Genomic DNA, 19,440 nt, shown 5'->3' with positions numbered 1-19,440 from the left:
TGTATATGTAACGAAAAAAAATGGCAAGAGAATATCTTTATTTATTTATGTATTTATTCATTTATTTATTGCTACGTCAAATTTTGTGGTATATTAATGAAGGGTATATACTCTTGAACCTCAAAGTCGGTAAAATTTGGCAATTTGTGTCATTATATTGAAATTTCTTTACATTGAAATTCAATATTTTATGAAAATAAGTACAGTTACTGATGGATTTTCTTAGATGGATTTTCTTACTCGGAAGGGGCTGCAAAATTTTCCTAATTATCGGGCAGTCGGAAAAAGCAAATTTAAATGAGAAAAGAAATAATTTTGTTGAATTTGAGAGTCGGCGACGGAAAGATAAGATTTCATGCCATGTCGACGATATCTTTACACCGGCGGTACCAAGCGAAGCCTACCACACTTTCCTGACCACTCCGCCCCCGCGGCTTATTATAGTATCACTGCTATCATGAAAAGCACCAGCAGGGGGTTGTCTTTTCTTCCGATTCTTACACTTCTGCTGCACTTTTTTCGAACAAAGTTGCACCTTGTGTATAATGTAGTGCAAGCGTCTTGGCTGGGAAATAAATGTATTGTGTGTTAACCACAATTGTACACAGGCTGCTAATGACTGCCTCTTCTCCTGTTCTCCCGTTTCAGATATATCGAACAGATCAAAGTGCAGGAGAATTTGTAATCACATTCCCCAGATCTTACCATGCTGGCTTCAATCAAGGCTACAACTTTGCTGAAGCCGTCAATTTTGCACCTGCTGACTGGGTATGGCTTTTTGCCCATGTTTCACCGTATTTACTCTTAGGCTGACCAGAACTATCTTCTTCTGTTATCCTTTATTTAAAATCTTACTGTGGGGGTCTTAGATTAGTCAGGCCTATGGCTACCTGTATACACCCATGACTATTGCATGGAATTTGCAATTGTGCAGGTGATTCACCGTTGATTCTTTCAACTAGTGTCCTTAATTTTATATTATTCTTTGTTGCTTTCACTGTCATAGTCGCTGAACTTGGTCTGCCATCATGGAAAGTGGCGTGAAAAGTGAGGGGGGAAAAGGGGAAACTGACAGAGCGTTAGTTCTTTCCTCACGTTTTGCGCTACATTCTATCGTGTCAACACACCAACTAGCCCAGCAAAGCATCTTGCTCGGCAACTTAGTCCACCTTTGTGCACATGTTGATGGTCAAAGTAGTACATTTTTCGGGGGCCCTATAACTTCTCCAGAGGGCTTATGCAAGGGTCGACCTAACACTAACAGATACGGTATATGTAGGTAGCATTGTTGACTTCACACTCTGTGCTTGTCCATCGTTCTGGGTGCCAGCGGTGCTGGGTGTTGCTGTTGCAACAAGATAATGCAGTATTTCCTAACATTTTACACAAATCGAGAATTCCATATTGACATGTATCGCGCCCTCAAATTCAATTGACCTCCATTTCTTTTTAGAAGAAATGTGGCATATTCCTGGTTCTTGCTATCAGAAAAGAGAAAAAAGAAAACAGAATTTACATTCATAGGTCAAAATTTAATTCCTAATGTTTGTCGTGGTCAGTATCATTCTTTCAACATCTTCGCAAACGTCCCAAATGGTATGGTGGCCAGTGTGCGGACTAGCGATTTTGCCAATTGATTCCTATGATGCACACAACTTATTTAAGTATTTTACAGTTTCTGTACAAAGAATATGTGCGTAAAACTGCTGACAATTACTTGCAATGCTGATGTCCTTGGCACAGTGCAAGATTGCCTTGTACTTAGGCATTCCGACAATGCAGTTGAACTACTGTTAATCATGGTGACTAACCAAATTACACTCTTTTCTTTGGATGTCTTGAAGTCATTCTATTGAGTTTGAATAGATGGTTACTGGAGGTGTTACTGGAAGCTCAGTTGTTTCAGGTGTGCATGTGTGTCACTCTTTTCTGTTGTGTTTTGCAGCTCCCCATAGGGCGAGTATGTGTGTCGCACTACAGCATGCTGCGGCGATTCTGCGTCTTCTCGCATGACGAGCTTGTGTGCAAGATGGCGGCCAATCCGGAGCATCTAGACATCAGTCTAGCAGCCTCCACATACCAGGTACTGTGTGAGCAGTTTTTCCCTCTCTGCAAGTGTGGGTAGCATTTAGAGCATCGAAGCTTTTCTCATGCTCTGGGCTCACAGCCTAGAACAGAAAGGACCACTAGGTGCTGCTTTCTCGCTCCAAATTACACCTGACATTTTGTGTCTCAAAGGGCCAACTGCTTGTCAATCCCGGTGATAGAGGGGGCGTGGTTTTATGCCAGCCAATAATGAAAGGTAAAAAGAATGAGAAGAATTGTTACATACATGGCCCCATGGCACCTTGTGCAGCCTGTGCTTGTGCAGCCTGTGCTTCGTTTTGAAGTTATATTTTGTTGACCTGTAAACGGACTCTAAAGGTTTATCAAAAGGTATATCACTTCTGCAGCCCTCATTTCCACTTTACTCGGCACATATTTTCATCGGCGATGTTTGTTGGTAACTCGGCTGGTGCTTTTCTGTGTAATAAGGCTGCGGTGCAACACCTGCCTCGGTAGCCCAATGGCTATGGTGTTGCGCTGCAGAGCTCAAGGTCACTGGTTCGATCCCGGCTGTGGTAGCCTCATTTAGATGGGGGCGTAAATGCGTAAACTCTCGGGTACTTAGATATAGGCGCGCGTCCTAGAGCTCGAGGTGGTCAAAATTATTGTGGAGCCCCCGACTACGGCATGCCTGATGATCCGATTTTGGTTTCGGAATGTAAAAACCCTGGAATTCAATTAATTTAATTTTGATTAATGCTGTGGTGCTGCGATTCTCAGGACATGTTGAAGATGGTGGAGACGGAGCGGGAGCAACGGCGGTGCCTGCTGGAGTGGGGCATCACAGATGCGGAGCGCGAGGCATTCGAGCTTCTGCCAGACGATGAGCGGCAGTGTGACTACTGCAAGACGACGTGTTTCCTTTCAGCTGTCACATGCTCGTGCAACGGCTCCAAATTGGTCTGCATACCCCATCGGGACCATCTGTGTGACTGCCCACCCAGCAATCATTGCCTCAGGTTAGATTTTATAATTTTTTCTTGTGCTGCTGCTGGTTGTGCCGTAAAAAACCTTTTTTTTTTTGTTTAGCTCGCCGTGACGTCCTGGATTCTCATTGCATCTGTTCTAGTTTTGGGGTCACAAGAGTGCTCTTAGGACAAACGAATGACAGTACACAGTAGAGGAAATAAATCAAAGGGCATTTATTGCGCCTTTTATTCGCCAATGCCAGCTTGCCGAATTACAACAATGGAACATTCCAATTTGCACTGACGAACCCAGGAAATCCGACTCGCTGTGCAAGGATATCGAGTGAATGTGTTCGCCCCTGCCCATACACCAACACCCTAAGTCGTTTGTGGGTGCTGTCACACGAACGGAGGCGTGTTTGAACAGTCGTATTCATCCTTCATCGGGTCCCACTCTGAAGCCTTTCCCAGGCGGTCCCGCAAAGCATGCCAGTGGGCGCCTGACTGTCAGGGTGCGTAGTTGACCTGAAGCCAAACACAAGGAAGTTGGCTCCCCTTGCACCTGAGTGTCCCCACCGTAAGGTGGCATTAGCAGCAGAACACTCACACCATCTCTCATACTATTGCGCAATTACGCAGACTTCTGTCACGACACATGCTATGCAGGGAAGCCAGATTCCAAGAGATGCGAGAGCCGTGCGGGTAAAGCACCATCAGAGAGAATTGAGTGTCCCCAGAGTCTAGTTATGCAACTGTTTTTCTGTGAAGTACTCTATTCCATAGGATCTAATTCATTTCAGACAAACCAAAGAACCTAGCAAAAAATTCAAGTACTTTCTTTTTCACCCCCCAAAAATGGCCCAAACATGAAAACTTACTTCACACTATCACTATCATACTAGTGCTGATATTTCAGTTCAAAATCTGAGACGAGCATTTAATTTTGAATTTTTGGCAGTAATAACCATTTTCTGGCAAATGAATAAAAATAGTTTCGAAAGAATAATTAACCAGTTTAATCTGATTTTCTGTTGCTATTAAGTGTCAATTTAAGATGATTTTGCTCATCTTTGGCCACTGAGAATCTCGTCATATGAAAGCATGGTTACAAACTATTGCTTGCAACTTATGACGGGAAAACATACGAGCAGCGAAAACACAAGACAATGAATAATATGCAGTACAGGCGTTTTTCATATGTGTTAAAACATCTTCGGTTGCTTTGTTGCACTTCTGTATTTCCAATTGAAGACGAAATGTTGATTGACTAGCCCGCCTTGCACTTCTGTTGCTGTGACATTTGCACAGGTACCGCTACACGCTAGATGAACTGCCAGTCATGCTCCACCGCCTGAAGGTCCGGGCAGAATCGTTTGATAACTGGGCGATCAAGGTGAAGGCTGCACTGGAGGCCACCGAAGATGAGGACAAGCTGGAGCTTTCTGAGCTGAAGGAATTGGTTCAAGAGGCCGAGGAGAAGCGCTTCCCGCCGACAGAACTGCTTCAGTCACTGACAAAGGCTGTGCAGGAGTCCGAGAAGACGTCCAGCGTTGCCCAGCAGCTGCTGAGCAAGAAGGTGCGCACCCGCACCCGTCAGTCGCAGGATGCAAAGTATACGTCTCGGCTCACCCTCGACGAACTGCAGGTGAGAAGCTTGTGAGCTCTCTGAAAGTTTGGGCACCTCTTTTAGCTGATGGTAATTTTGGTGGTACGGTAAAACATGACAAATTTCGGAAGCATTCTTTTGGCCCTTTTAAAGTAGATTTTGGCCATATGCGACCGCCCAGGCTCGATTTTTTTTTTTTTATTTCAGATTTAAATTCTTCAGGGGACCTATTTTGAAAAAAAATTTACTGCAATTTTTCTAGAGTGACCGTAAATTGAGAAAAAAATATTTTGCGTTGGTATATATGTACTTTTTATTCATGAATTAACAACAATAAGAATGGGAACTAAACTGATGAATTAAAAATTTTGATGCATTGTTATACACATAGTTCAAAGGCTTAGTCTGCATCGGAGGAATCACGGCTCGACTCACTTGTTGCAGAGCAGCCGGAGTGAACGTCCGCAGTGTAATTGAACTGCGTAGGTGAGCGCACTCAAGAAAGCTGTTCGTGCGCCCGTCATAAAAGCAAAACGTGTGACAGACTTCCACTAATCCTTCGTCTTATCGCCAACCAGAGGCAATTAGTTCACGTGAGTCTCCAAAAAATTAAAACGCATGCACGGCAGCATCCTTTTAAAGCGCACCCCTGTGAGCACTAAACGAGCGAGTAACAGGCGGTAACCCTTTAAGCGATCAGTAATGAGATAGCCATCAGTTTCGCGAGCACAAGAAGCCGAAACTGCCCACGGGACAAAACCAAAACTAACCGCCGTGCGCCCGCGTGCACACGTCCATGCACGATCGGTAGTAGACGCGCCGGAGCAAACAAACCATGCAACGAAAACCCAAAAAGAGGGGCACGAGAAAAAATTCCCGTGTTCCCGCATAGTGGCAGGAATGCCAGGCAAGAAAAAGTTAGGAAATTGGTGCCCTTTTTAAACGTACGGACAGCGCTGTCAATATACGGCATGAACCATTTTGGACTTGTTTGCATCGCCATATATATTTACGTCATTAACCCTGAAAGGGTTAGGAATCGCATGAACTTGCCAAGAACAAGGAATCGAAGTGCATTTTTTTTTTCCTTCAATCTATTGCAACGTGGAATTCTTTACCGCTCGATATTTTTGAAGCAGATGACCTTGTAGCTGCCCTGGAACACCACTTCTATTAATCTCAGTGTTATGTTGTTGAGCTGATATGTTTGCTCCTGATGATTTCTCCGGTCAAATCACTTGTGATTTTCTTATGTGATGTGAGATCTCCTGCTTGTCGAAGAAGTGTAAATATGTGGCAGTGTTGCAGAGGTACCTGGCTTGTAATTTGTGCAGTCGACCCTCCACTGAGGTAAAGTGTGTCATTGTAATGTTAACTTGCAGGTATTCTACGAGCAGCTCTGCAAGTTACCCTGTGTGATCAAAGAGTCGGCAATGATTCGTGATCTTGTGGACAGAGTCGTCGACTTCCAAAACAGCGCTCGTGACCTGCTGACCTTGGATGAGATGGGCGAGTCGTGGCGCCTAGAGAAGCTTCTCGAAGCGGGCCTCAACCTGGACATGGATCTGCCAGAGGTGCTTTTCGATTGCTATGCTGTTCCTCAATAGAACCATGGGGCTTGTGTATATTTGTTCTACAGCTCTTGGGCAACATTAAGCTTGCCATTGAACGTTTCGCATATACCTGTCCGAAATTGCATGTGCAGAGATTGATAAATGTTCATAGATGTAGATGTTGCCTAAGTAAATTGTAAATGTAAAAAAATTCAGCGTTCTTAAATATACGTTATGGTGTTATTAGAAATAGCATATGCAGACAGGTTGCATGCACTTGGAAAAACAAAAAAAATTATTAAACAGTTGTCGATGACACCAAGAATCTGTTTTGAAAACTTATTCAGTCTGATTCCTTTGATGCCTAGGGCCAAGAGTGTCAGTGGACGCTGTGTTCATATTTTGAGAACTCACTATTGACACCCCTCGTATTGCAAAGGCCAAGGCTAAATGAAGTGTGAGATTGTTCAAAGCCTGCTCATGCTAAACCTCAGGGCCTCAGCTGCTTGCTACCTGATGTGTGTGCAGGTGCCACAACTGAAGCAAAAGGTGCAGCAGGCTCAGTGGCTGGAGGAAGTGCAGGCCACCCTGCTGCCGCAGCCACAGTCGGAGACGCAGTCAGAGGGACAGTCGGAGGCGCAGCCACAAGGCGAGAGGGATCCACCGACATTGGATGAGCTGCGCCGCTTGCTCGCAGCTGGGGTTGCCATACCCCCTCACCCAGTCTCTGAGCGTGCCTTGGCTGAGCTGCAAGGTCTCCTGACAGCATCCGAACGGTGGGAGGAGCGCGCAAAAACTTGCCTGCAGGCACAGCCACGCCAGACGCTGGCTGCTTGCGAGGCACTGGCCGACGAAGGAGTCGCTATCCCCGTCCACCTGCCGAGCCTCGCTGCCCTGAAGGATGCCATCCGCAGGGCAAACGAGTGGGGTGCCCGTGCTGAAGCCCTTCAGGTACCAGCTGTTTAGAAAAAGTACATAGCGTAAAGTGGCATTCATATCGGCGTGTTGCAGAGTTTGCGAAACTAAGTTCGTCGCACACAATTAAAAAAGTACTGTTTCAGCTTAGTTGCTTGGTGCTCAATTTTTGAACTCCACAACTGTAGTTGCAAAGCTGTTGCATAGAAGCTGGATTTCAGAATATGCTGGCAGTTATTTGACATGAAAACGGCAGCGGGAGCAGATGTGGACGGCACCAGTCGTGAGACATTTCAATGTAGCAACGGGCAGGTCGAGCTTGTTAGTGAGAACATCGGTTGCCTTGAGTCACTCCTTGGTCTCCAGCCCCGATCGGTCGCGGAACCTCTGTCATTCGCTGGTGTGAGTGCCATTCAACTGCATCTGTGGCACAAGTAGGCATGGTTCCCTGTGATGGTACTGCTGTTGCCAGGGCTGGCCTGCCGTGAGAATTCCTGTAACATATAGATCTGGTCAATATGCTTAGGCTGCGAGACCAACTTTCGGAAAGGGCCTAGAGACAGACCAGCATAGTTTGATTCCTCATCTTCTGCATGCACAGTCCCATAAGGAACACGCCCTTTCACAGAGGTGATAGAGGCTTTTCCTAATTTGCAAGTGTGCTTCTCTGCATTTCACATCTGCACAACGAATAGCAGCGCCAGTTACAGTTCAAGTTAAGATGGAAGTGCTAGCGGCACATGCCGAGGCTTGTCTCTTGCGCATGGTTGCATCACGAGAGCAACGTCGCCATTTTCCATGTGATAAGTGAATTGTGCTCGTACGTGCCCATGGAAAAAATGACCACCACCCTTATCTTGCGAAGCTAGCTTCCCGCAAGGCAGTTTGCCAATTAAGAAATGATTCTGTAGCGCACACCTTATCCCACAGGGTATAACTTAAAAGGCAACTGCATCAATGCAAAGTGTTTTCTGGGTCCAAATTTTGTAGCACTGTATAATCTTGTGTAGCTGCTTGTATTGTTCCGATATTACAACACACTTTCACTTAAAGTGAACTTTTGCATCCAGTTGGTCGAGTTTTGTGAGAAACTGACCGAGTGCAGAAAAGACTGGTTCAGTGATGCTAAAAAGTGATCACATTCATCTGCTTTCATGTTAATGTTTCTCCTTTTCCTGCAAAGTGACGCTTCATAATAAGGGCGCTGGCTGCTTCACAGTAGCAGTGTATTGTCCCAGCCATAGTTATAATGCTACCTAGGAGCACTATCACATTAAGATTGTGCAAACAGTCTCCCCTCATTTTGTTGTGTTCAGCAGTGCATTGTAAAGCTTGAGTAAAGCTGGAGCTTGTCTGTCGAAATTTCATGGGACTGAAGTCTGTCTCATTTATCATAATGTCAAATCATCATAAGAGAAAGGAACCGTTTGAGAAATGTCTGTACTCAGCAAACAGTTCTGTTCAATTTCTTTGTGAAATGGTGCCAGGCCGCACAGAAAAGAACAGTGCATGGCCGATGTCAGCTTTGCATTTATCCACATCCATTTGTTCGTAAGATTGTGGAGCAGGACTAGCTGCAACTATGCCGTTTGCTGTTTCAGGGCTCAGAGTCCAAATACCCTTACCTAGAGAGCCTGGAGAACCTGTTGCAGAGAGGTCGGCCAATCCCGGTGCGCCTGGAACTGCTGCCCCAGCTGGAGTCTCAGGTGGCCGCAGCTAAGGCCTGGAAGGAGCGCACGGCACGCACTTTCCTCAAGAAGAACTCTGCCTACTCCCTGCTTGAGGCATGTACTAGTTGTGCAACTCTTGTGCATTATCAACACTATTTTTAAATGATGACTGCATATAAATACAGGCAGAATGCAAGAATGCAAGTGTACCATGCTTTGAGTGCACATTAAAGAACTCCAGAGGGTGAAATTGATGTGGAGCCCTCTACTACAACATCCCTCAAAACCCACTTTAAAGTTTTGGAACAATAAAGCCATATAGTTCAATTTTACATTTACATAATGGTGATGACGATGATGACCCACCATCTTGGATAAAGAGGTCCTGAACCACCCCATGGGCTTGGGGATTTTCACAGCAGCATAGACTGCTGTGAAAATCTCAGCCAAATTTTGCAGTCATGCGTGGCGCATGGAGCGCGAAGTCACCTTTTTCTCAAGTGCTCTCTTTTCAACAAAAGCCTGCTCCTCACTCTTTTTTCGTCACTTTATTTCTATTGGCCAATAGCTGACATCAATCACGAAGGGTGTTTGGATCAGTGTGCTTCTTCCTACTATTAATGTGTATATTTATTGACGAAGTTTAATAAACAGGCTGGAGTAAGCAAAAATCGGTTTTCGAATTACAATAATAATTACTTACTTCCGGAAGAAGCCGACTATCGTCTGCTCATGCTCGGCCATGGCCACCCGCGCAGGAATTAAACGTTGACCACCCTGCTTATCGGTGTCGTAGTCATCAGGTCTTGCTAATTTCGACTAGTAATGAACACTCAGCTAGCCTAGGAACACGTGAAACTCAAGGTCAGACTACACGCACGCTTGCCAGTGCATGTTCACTCCTGACCTCTCCTGCTCAGATGCCTTGGATAGCGGTTCAAAATGTGCAAGTTGGATGTGGCTACTATTCGTCGGTCAAGCTGGGCAGGACAAAGTTGGTTGGAAAAAATGAATGGTTACAACGGGTAAGAGGATATGGAGAAGCAACGGGCCTATTATTGACCCGCCAGGGTGGCTCAGTCAGCTAAGGCGTTGCGCTGCTGAGCACGAGGTCGCGGGATCGAATCCCGGCCCCGGCGGCCGCATTTCGATGGAGGCGAAATGCAAAAAACGCCCGTGTGCTTGCGTTGAAGTGCACGTTAAAGAACCCCAGGTGGTCAAAATTAATCCAGAGCCCTCCACTACGACGTGCCTCATAATCAGAACTGGTTTTGGCACGTAAAACCCCAGAAAGAACGGGCCTATTATTGTACATCTCGTAGATGTGATCACTAAGTGAGTTAGCAATGAGGATGCCTCAGTATAGATTTGTTGTTTATAATTTATTTTATCAATTATTCTACTAACCTGTTGTCTATTTAAAAAGTCATTGAAAAGTTTCCATTGTTTCTTGGTGTTAGTTTTTGTCTTACAAAATTCTTTTTCATAATAAAGTCGTTTTGATTTTTTTAGAAGGTTATTCAACATATTACTATATTTTTTATACCTAAGTTTTAGACCCACGTTGAATGGCTGTTTTTTAGTTTTCCTGTAAAGATTATCTTTCTTTCGCATGCTAGTTAACAAACCTGGGGTTAACGAGGGATTATGGGGAAATCTATATATTTTCTTGCATTTGACAGTTTTAGTGTTTGCATACACAGCTTTGAGAAACTAGGAGCAGAAATTCTCTAGTGGTTTTTCAGGATCACGCAAGTTGCTAAAGGAAGTCCAGTCAGTGCCATGAATTGTATTGATAAAGTTACCCTGATGTAAGCTAGAAGTAAAATGGCACGTGTTATAGCGAGGTAGTGTTGCGGTGAAAGTTGCAAATACAGGCAGATGATCAGTGATAAGCATATCAATGACACCTGTGCGTGGCATTGGTGTGATATTGCTTAAAACATGGTCAAGAAGAGTGCCAGTTCCATTGGGTGAAAATCAAGTAGGTGATGAAATTAGTGACTCAAGCCCGAAACCAAGAAAGCAATCACTATATGCTATTGTGCTGTTGCTATCAGTATCCAATAAATAAATATTGATATACAAACCAGCACAACTTTCTTGTTTTCAGCAGAGATTATATTGAATACTGCGGCGGAGATGTAGAAAATCCGGTATAGGGGATGAAGATGGGGAACGGTAAATGCATGCAATAATCAAGTTATTTAGATTGCTGGAAGGGGAAAAGTTAGCCTCAATCCACACGGATTCACAGTTCAAAACATTTAAAGACAAGTCAAACCTACGCTTGTACTTAATTTCAGACAATATAGATATAGCTGAGCCGCCATAGCGGCCAGACTCACGGTGACAATATTCTGAATTGTATTCTAACTTAAATGCATTTCTCGATTTCGATAAAACGTGGTTTAGGGCACCTTGGATAAGTAGCTGTGGCGATCCCCTGCTAAGCACAAGCTAAAAGGATCAAATCAAAGCCACAGTTGTACGTGTAAGCCTACATTTAAGTGGACATTACAGTATACCACTTAGTATTACGGCTGTATTGTACACTGTAGAATTCACCGTAGTGCGCACTGCCTCTGTTGTGTTACTCACTCTTGCGAGTCATGCAACCTAAGTAATAAGAGGTGCAAGCCCTCGTCAACTTCTACGGGCTGCTGTAACTGTGCTTCTTACATTCTGATCTAATGGGTAAGTCTGTTAATGGAATGTTGCACAATATAGTGTTTACAACTTCTACATTGGGATGGGTGATGTTAATGCAAACAACTGTAATTGCCCTATCTATGCATAGCAAAAGTGTTTTTCTTTTTCTGTGTAACTGGAAGCTAGTGAAAACACCATATTTTTTGTTCACAAGCCTGCTCTGAATATAGTGCTCCAGTTAGAAAAAAATTCATGCTTTAGAATACAGCAACACCAACCACTGGGTTCTAAAGCTTGGCAGGAAAGCCAGCCTATGTCTATAGAAGATTTTGTGTACAGTCAGAACCGTTTATAACAAACTCGACAGTTCCGCAAAATGTGGTCCTTTTATCAGTAGTTAGTTATAGACTCAGCCTTGAAAACGCTCAAAAAGTGACCACGCTGAAGCTGGCATCAGCAGTTGCAATTTGCCAGCACTTTGGTCCAGAAACCATATTTTCAGTGTCATTTTTGTTCCCGGTGCGTTTCCACGCCTACCAGCAAATTTCCATTAGAAATGTGCATAGAAAAAACGAAATGCGGCGTCGTATAGCTCTTTCAAAACGGCGCCCTGTTCCAATTACCCGTCATTTCGAAGCGAAGCGCAGCCGGCATTTTTTATTCGAGAGCTTGTAGATTTTACTACCAGCATGACTGCATTCTGCATAAGAGATGGACGCATTCTGGTTGGCTGGAATGTAAACTTCAGAAACTACTGCAGCATGCCGCCATTCTGCGAAGGTCTCGGACATGGTGGTTGGTCTCAACATTACGACTGCGTATCAGCCACACAAGAGCCGTTAAATGACATTATCTATGTTGCTTCAGGTGAAAAAAATGCAATGTTTTAAAGGTCACCGCATAAACAAAGTGTCGCCGAACCATGATCTCCTGATAACGGCGTAGTAAACTGCCGACCCTTTGCAACATTGCGTGGTGGCGGAGTGCCGACTCGGGCCGCTTGAATATCGACAGCAACGACAGGAGCGATTAAGCGGCCATTGTTCTCATGGTGGAAGGACACAGATGGTCGTTCCAAATCATTGAAATAGGCATAATGCACGTGGTGCTGCACGGACAATTGCGAATAAGCGAGAGCACCGCCGTCGTAGCATCAGATGTCGCACCGGCACATGCGTCATGCTGTACGCCTCCTCCTCCTTCCTAAAGGCGTGCCTAAAAGCGAGTGACCTTCGTTGCGGCTTCCGAAACCCACACGGGGCAGTCGCTTGCTCATTTTTAAGGCTGCATCATAGACCCGGTTTAACTGTAGTGAGGCACACGCTGCTATGCGCCCAGTTTGATTGCGCTTCCATGCTTTCACACTTTTCGTGCATCCTCTTTTCACTGTGACCAAGTTAGAAGCGTTCGTTGTAGCAGTACGGCGATTTAAAGAACGTTTGTTATATCTGGAAGCAGTTTCAATAGGCTGGGTCTGAAAATTGTAAATGCCCTGAAATGTGGTCGTTATATCTGGGATCGTTATAGGTGGGTTTGACTGTAAGTTGCGAGAGTGCAAAGAATGTTGAAGGGAGGGGGGGACTTCTGTACAATGCACTCCGATGGCCCTCTGTTTACTACGATTTGCGCCGGCATGACCTCACATGCACAAACAGAGGCCTTCCAGCTTTTGAGCGTCTGGCCACTTGTGCTGAACACAGTCTTGCTAGCATGCTTTAGCATAGCACAACAGCCAGTCCAATACCACAGAGGGCATCTAGTAAAAACCTGGCTCTTGTGTATGTGACCCGTCATTATTGTCTTGGATTACATGGTGCCAAAATGCGACTGCAGCTTCGTTACACACTTCCTGATCGTTATAATTGCAATATATTTATTTTCTCTGTTGGCAATGTCCCTCCTTTCATCACACTCATAGCAACTTTGCATTTTTCCCAATATGATATTCTGTACCCCTCTCTGCCCAGTCTTGTTCCCTTCTTCCTCTGCTCGGGCAGCGTATACCGTTGTTCAACCTCATCCCTGGAGTGTCAGCAGAAGTCTTTGTTGTAGAGTTTATGACAATGTGGTGCAAATTTCGATGCATGTTGCAGGTGTTGTCACCTCGGCGAGACATTGGCATCTATCAGGTCACTGCACGAGGCAAAAAGAAACGTATGCGTGACGGACCACCGCTGCCAGAGAAGGAAGAGCCACCAGAGATCAAAGTGGAAGAGGCCAAGGACGCGGCCAGCATTGTAAGTCTTGGAAAAAGCAACTGGGCATTGTCATGTGTGGCACTTTTGCACTTAATTTATTTTTTAAAAGAAGTTGCATTTAGAATTGCCAAAGTAACTGTGAGGTTTGTCATTGTGTACTGAAACTTTGATATGTCTGTTTTTAGAGAGTCTTAGCTTGTCCATAAATTGCAGAATTGAGTTACTGGAAACATAAACATTAACAGCTGGGTTGGTGGTGCCATCTTACAGCACTGAATCTTAGCTAGAGCGAATGCATAAGTATTATTGCAATAACTAACCATATTCTGCTTATCTGGTGGTGTAAAGAGCCAGCAGCGATGTAGTCAATATGCATTTGTTTTATTACGATAGCAATTATATGGACACTCCAAGCGGATTTCTGCCATCGCCGTGTGGTTCCATATAAAGTCCAAGGGCGATAAAATTGTCGCCGGGTGCCATATGCTGTATGTGTGAGTGAAAGCGCGCGCCCACATGTGCGAACACACGGCGGAGAGCAAATGCGATGACTTCCATCATTTGAAAGGCCGTGGGGGGATGGGAGGGAGGGGATTTTGACATTGGTTGTCGGCAGCCATCGAGTGTGACCTATTCATGTTTGCTTGTGCGCACTGACACCGTACTTGTTAATTCAATTAGTAAGCGAATGTGTCCAAGTTTATGCAGCCGATAAAACTACTATCCTTAATCCATATAGCTCTCTACTAATTTGATATTGCAATTTATGCTTCACCTTTCAGGCGAAACTGCGGCATTTTTTTTCCTTGACAATAACACCCATGTAGCAAGAATGTTTGTAACATGTCAAGGTTAGACAAAGCATCACATGTCACTACCAGCATTGCTACGGCTGTCATCTCCAGTAACCTGGTATTCCGTAAAGAATAATATACATATGTGGACAAGCGAGAAATCTGTTACATTAATCCTGCGAGTACATTTTTATGTGTGAATTTTTTTTCTGTCTGAAGTAAGCGGTAACTGAATGGGTTAATGATGATGCACTCGCATTCGGTCTAATCATGCTAGGTGGCTGCTTTCAAAGAGTCCGGTGCACAGGAGCTGGAGAGCATGAAGCAGCTGCGTGCGCACAATTTACGGAAGCGCCTCGAAGACACGGGCCAGGCGCGCTACTGCACCTGCAACAACTCATTCGGAGGCCACATGCTGCAGTGCGAGCTCTGCAAGGACTGGTTCCATGGTGATTATACCCTCTCTCTTCTTTCCCTCCATTGGTAGGAGTTGGCTGCCTTGTAAAGTTTTGTAGATATTAATCAAGAGTTTGGTATAGCCATAAATTCAGTTAACTGTGTTTGCTATAACAAGGTTCAACTGTAACACCCTGTTCAGAACACTAGCTGGGGTAAACAGAACAATGAGTAATAAAGCCTGCGTTACAAATCTGGTGAATGTATAGCAACTTTGATTAGGTATTAGGTTGTTTCAGAACACTCCAGCAGTGGTCCAAATGCTGGGTATGGCAACAGCCAAGTGTTGTTATCAAAGAAACTAGCTTCTATTTACAGTTAAACCTCATTATAAGGAAGTATGTAAAATCGGCAATTTGCTTCATTATATAGAAATTTCATTATGTTAATTCAATATTTTATGCAAATAACTTGAAATAAGTACAATCGCGAATGGGTTTTTCTTACATGGAAGGGGCCGCAAAATTTTTCGAATTATCGGACAATCGGAAAAAGGTAAATTTTAATGAGAAAGAGGGTTGCATTTCATCATTTCATGAAAAAAAAAAAAACTGACCCTTGAAGGGTTCCGAGTGTGCATGAGGTTTTGCATGGCCTCTGAAATAATGGCGTTCTGCATTTGCAACAGTGCAGCATGGCGTGATCTCAAAAGACTGTTCTCTGGAGTCACCATTCGTTCTCAGGCAAGCAGAACATATAAAATGCATGGAAGAAACTAAGTTACGTTCTATGGGATTGAGTTTAGAACATCCAAAGCTGAGATAGTTGGACAGCCAGCTCCAAAACACCCGCTGTCAGCTATGAGACAGATATAAGACAGCAGTCACCAAAAGCATGGGTGGTGAAATGTCACATGATTTGGACGTCACCTATTTGTGCATGTTCAATCATTCAGGCAATCAAAAATTTTATTTGGTAACATGCAAAATACAGTATTTACCATCTGGCATTTCAGCAGTCATGGCTAGACTAGAAGCCATACATCAATATTTGGCAAGACACTGTAAGGTGAACAAGAGTGAAGCAATGAATAGATAAGACGAAGTGTGACCATCTGTCACACATGTGAAAGTGACATACAGTTAAAGCTGCTTATAACGAACCTCCATATAACGAATTCCTAGATATAACAAAGTTTTTCTATTCCCTGCCGTTACTCCATAAAAGCACATGTATTTGAGACCTCTATGTGACGAAGTGGCAGCGGGAGACCCCCTCGAAATAACGAATTTTCCCCGCCGACAACCTAGAGATTTCGCCCCAAATTTTGTCATTTTTGCGCGAGCAGCAACTGGAAGCACCTTCACCGCCGCGACAGAATGCGGAGCGGCGGCAGTGCGCTCGGCACGCTCGAATTCACGGCGCCTGCAAGGCGAAAGCGAGCGCACGTGTGCGTGCGTGCATGCGTGCGAGCGTGCGCGAGGCGGGCCTGCATCCCTCGACCCGGCGATCTTGCCGCCGCGGGCGTGACCTTTCTCCCTTCCTTCATTCAAACCTGATCCCGCCGCTTGCTGCAGCTGGCCTAGCCCGCCAAGCAGGCACTCTCCTTTTCCAGTTGATGTTGCCGAAGGAAAAAAAATAATTTTTTATTTTTCAACGCGCTGGCGGCGCTGGTTACTGCGCAAGTCTCTGCACTTCACTTCACTAACTTGACACTAGGTGACATTATACGACGCCATCGTGTTGCTCACTATTCGTTTCTGACGCCTCGCACTTGTGCGAAATGACACGTGTCCACGCATCCAGTACCTGGTGTGACATTCCAAGGATGAGTGCTTCTACGAAAACGGAAAACGGGTGCACGTTACAATAAAGGGCGCATTAGAATCGAGCAAGTACGGTAAGCGTTTCTTTTTCGAATTTTTGAGCCGAACCTGCATATAACGAAATCCTCTTTATAACCAAGTTTTAGGGAATTTGTCAATTTCGTTATATCCAGGTTTAACTGTATATGGTGAAAAGGCTAAATTAATAAAATTGAACTAATGTGCACACACATACATTTAAACACACACGTGCAGAACCAAGAACAAGCTAAAATGGAGACCGAAATGTATTGCTAAGAAAGAACTTCTTCATGGCAAAAGTAACTAACTGTTTACAACAGTAACTGGTGAGCTGTTCGGTCTTTAGGTTCCTGAATACTGAACGCTTTTTTTACCATATACAATGCAGTCCACTTATAACGATATCTCGAAGAACCAAAAAATCAGATTGTGATAACCGATCATCGCTATATCTGGACTGCTGTAAATAAATAACAAAACAAAAAATTGATTATACTTTTGTAGTCCCGACACCAAATGTGCCACTTGCGATAAAAACTCAACGTTGTAGAAAGTAGGCTGTGAACGTTTATTTATACGTCTAAATAGAGTTTCAATCGTTAGGCGCGCTGATATAGAAATCTGCACTTGCTTTCGCAAAAGTTTCAAGTTCACATCCGCGGTGTGCATCGTGTCCAGCTGCTGCGCTAACACTGGTGGCTATTATTTAGCGTGCATGAAATGAATGAGTGACTCGATCGACGACAGTGCACTCTGCTTGAACATCGGAGTCGGTGTCAAAGACGGGCCATTGCCACTCTTGTTGTCACTGCCGCTGCTGTCGTCGCCTCCGTCGCACAACGCTGCCGTCTGTCGCGACAATGATCACCACGTCGGAGATGTCTCCGTAGAACGAGGCAGCACTATCTGTACTCCGAAACTCCTCCATCGAAGCACCACCTATTTCATCATCAGTAGCGACGTGCTCCCATAGTGCGGCTATGTCAGCGGCTTCCACCGTGTTAGTTTCACCCCATGTGGGCTTCGTCCTAGTGCACTAAGCCCCCCCTCTTCCGTTGATCGGCATGGCCGCTGCTTCTAGCCTACATGATCGTGGCGCGAGCTCGTACTCAAGTCTGCAAAATTAAAAATTAGCTTCGTCTCAAGCGATACAGCTTTGCGCTTGCTCGACGCACCCCGCACCCCCCGCTGCTTCCGCGGCGCAATTCCGTGCTCGCTGAGAGAAAGAGAGAGAAAGGGAGCGCAGGGACACCGTCCACTTATCGCTATCTTTTTTTTTTTCTGCCTCATCTTCTATGGACGCTCGCACGACCGCCGGAGATGCAGATGCAAAGCAGCTGGCGCTATCTTGTGCACGCTGCGCCAACTTGCGATGCTTTCTGTGGCTTTCGCAATCGGCGCGTGGGCTGGATGCGCTGCACAGTAATGGCGGCAGATACGAACACGCGTAGGCAAACTTTTCTCCCCGTCTCTGTTAAAACGCAATTTCACGATTATTCTGCATCAGAAATGCTGCCCAGAAGCAAAATTTAGATCGTTATACACAATATGCGGTGAATAACGTATCGTTATATATGTTTTTTTTTCTCATAGCCCTAATGCATAAGTTGATACTCTTAAGTCGACTCATCGTTATAACCGATATATTGTCTTATGTGATATCGTTATAACTAGACTGCACTGTATGTTGTGAATGTCTGGGAAATTTAATCGCAGGTTTGATGAATGTCGAGTGTATTGCTACAAATTTGTTTGATTTGTTCTCCAAGATCGCGAAAAAGCTGATATGGTGTGACATCTCTGCCTCTGCAGCCAGTTGCGTGCCGACACCCAAGCCGAGGGGTGCGGCCAAGGCTGGCAACTCCGGGGGAGGCAGCAGCCCTGGTGGTGGTGGCGGTGGCGGCGGTGGCTCTTCCTCGCCAGGGGCGTCCGTGGCCTCTGCTGTCTCAGCCAAGGAGAGCAAGTTCCTGTGCCCTGCGTGCCTGCGGTCGCGGCGGCCTCGGCTCGAGACCATTCTGTCACTGTTGGTGTCACTGCAGAAGTTGCCCGTCCGGCTGCCTGAAGGAGAAGCACTGCAGTGTCTCACCGAGCGGGCCATGTCGTGGCAGGTATGGGTTTGCTGCAGACCAGTTTCCTATGGTGATATGGCGCTAGTGTCTACTGTAGCTGTAAGCGTGATGGTTCAGCCTACATGTGAATGATGGGTAGCACAGGACAGTCTTAAGGGGGGTGTAGAGCATGTGCCAAGTTTTCCTCTGGCAAGTATGCAATAGCTGATGCCCAAAACGTGGCGGCCAAGACGTGTTTCTGGCCCTTGGAATTCTTCCGGGGCCTGCAGTACACAAAAGCATGGCCTTGGTGATGGCAGCTGTTACTCCGAGGAAGCTGTCACTGGGGGATGTGATTTGGACACTACCCATTGCCCGGCTTAGCCACAAATGACTTGTAGTTGGTGGCACTGGCATCTCTCTACATATCTGTACCCATTGCCCGGCTTAGCCACAAATGACTTGTAGTTGGTGGCACTGGCATCTCTCTACATATCTGTACCCATTGCCCGGCTTAGCCACAAATGACTTGTAGTTGGTGGCACTGGCATCTCTCTACATATCTGTACCCATTGCCCGGCTTAGCCACAAATGACTTGTAGTTGGTGGCACTGGCATCTCTCTACATATCTGTACCCATTGCCCGGCTTAGCCACAAATGACTTGTAGTTGGTGGCACTGGCATCTCTCTACATACCTGTACCCATTTCCCGGCTTAGCCACAAATGACTTGCAGTTGGTGGCACT

The 19,440-nt window shown here is 45.3% G+C and overlaps 1 protein-coding gene across 18 annotated transcripts in view; it reads left to right on the top strand.

The window, feature by feature from the left end:
* Nucleotides 1–19,440, top strand: part of LOC119460942 (lysine-specific demethylase 5A) — a 115,208-nt gene that overhangs the window by 26,893 nt on the left and 68,875 nt on the right. For 11 of the 18 annotated variants that reach the window (XM_049672811.1, XM_049672802.1, XM_049672794.1 and 8 more), the window contains 10 exons: nt 649–768; nt 1,946–2,083; nt 2,827–3,065; nt 4,323–4,659; nt 6,003–6,194; nt 6,702–7,124; nt 8,690–8,872; nt 13,504–13,647; nt 14,680–14,851; nt 18,458–18,753. In XM_049672811.1, coding sequence (XP_049528768.1) covers nt 649–768; nt 1,946–2,083; nt 2,827–3,065; nt 4,323–4,659; nt 6,003–6,194; nt 6,702–7,124; nt 8,690–8,872; nt 13,504–13,647; nt 14,680–14,851; nt 18,458–18,753 — 2,244 coding nt within the window. The remainder of the gene's footprint in view (nt 1–648; nt 769–1,945; nt 2,084–2,826; nt 3,066–4,322; nt 4,660–6,002; nt 6,195–6,701; nt 7,125–8,689; nt 8,873–13,503; nt 13,648–14,679; nt 14,852–18,457; nt 18,754–19,440) is intronic. The other 7 variants (XM_049672804.1, XM_049672800.1, XM_049672803.1 and 4 more) reach the window with 7 other exon arrangements.

Source organism: Dermacentor silvarum, chromosome 8, assembly GCF_013339745.2.
Source record: "Dermacentor silvarum isolate Dsil-2018 chromosome 8, BIME_Dsil_1.4, whole genome shotgun sequence".
NCBI classification, from domain to species: Eukaryota; Metazoa; Arthropoda; class Arachnida; order Ixodida; family Ixodidae; genus Dermacentor; species Dermacentor silvarum.
The sequence above is the reverse complement of the archived record's forward strand: the minus strand, read 5'-3'. Positions and strand labels throughout refer to the sequence as shown.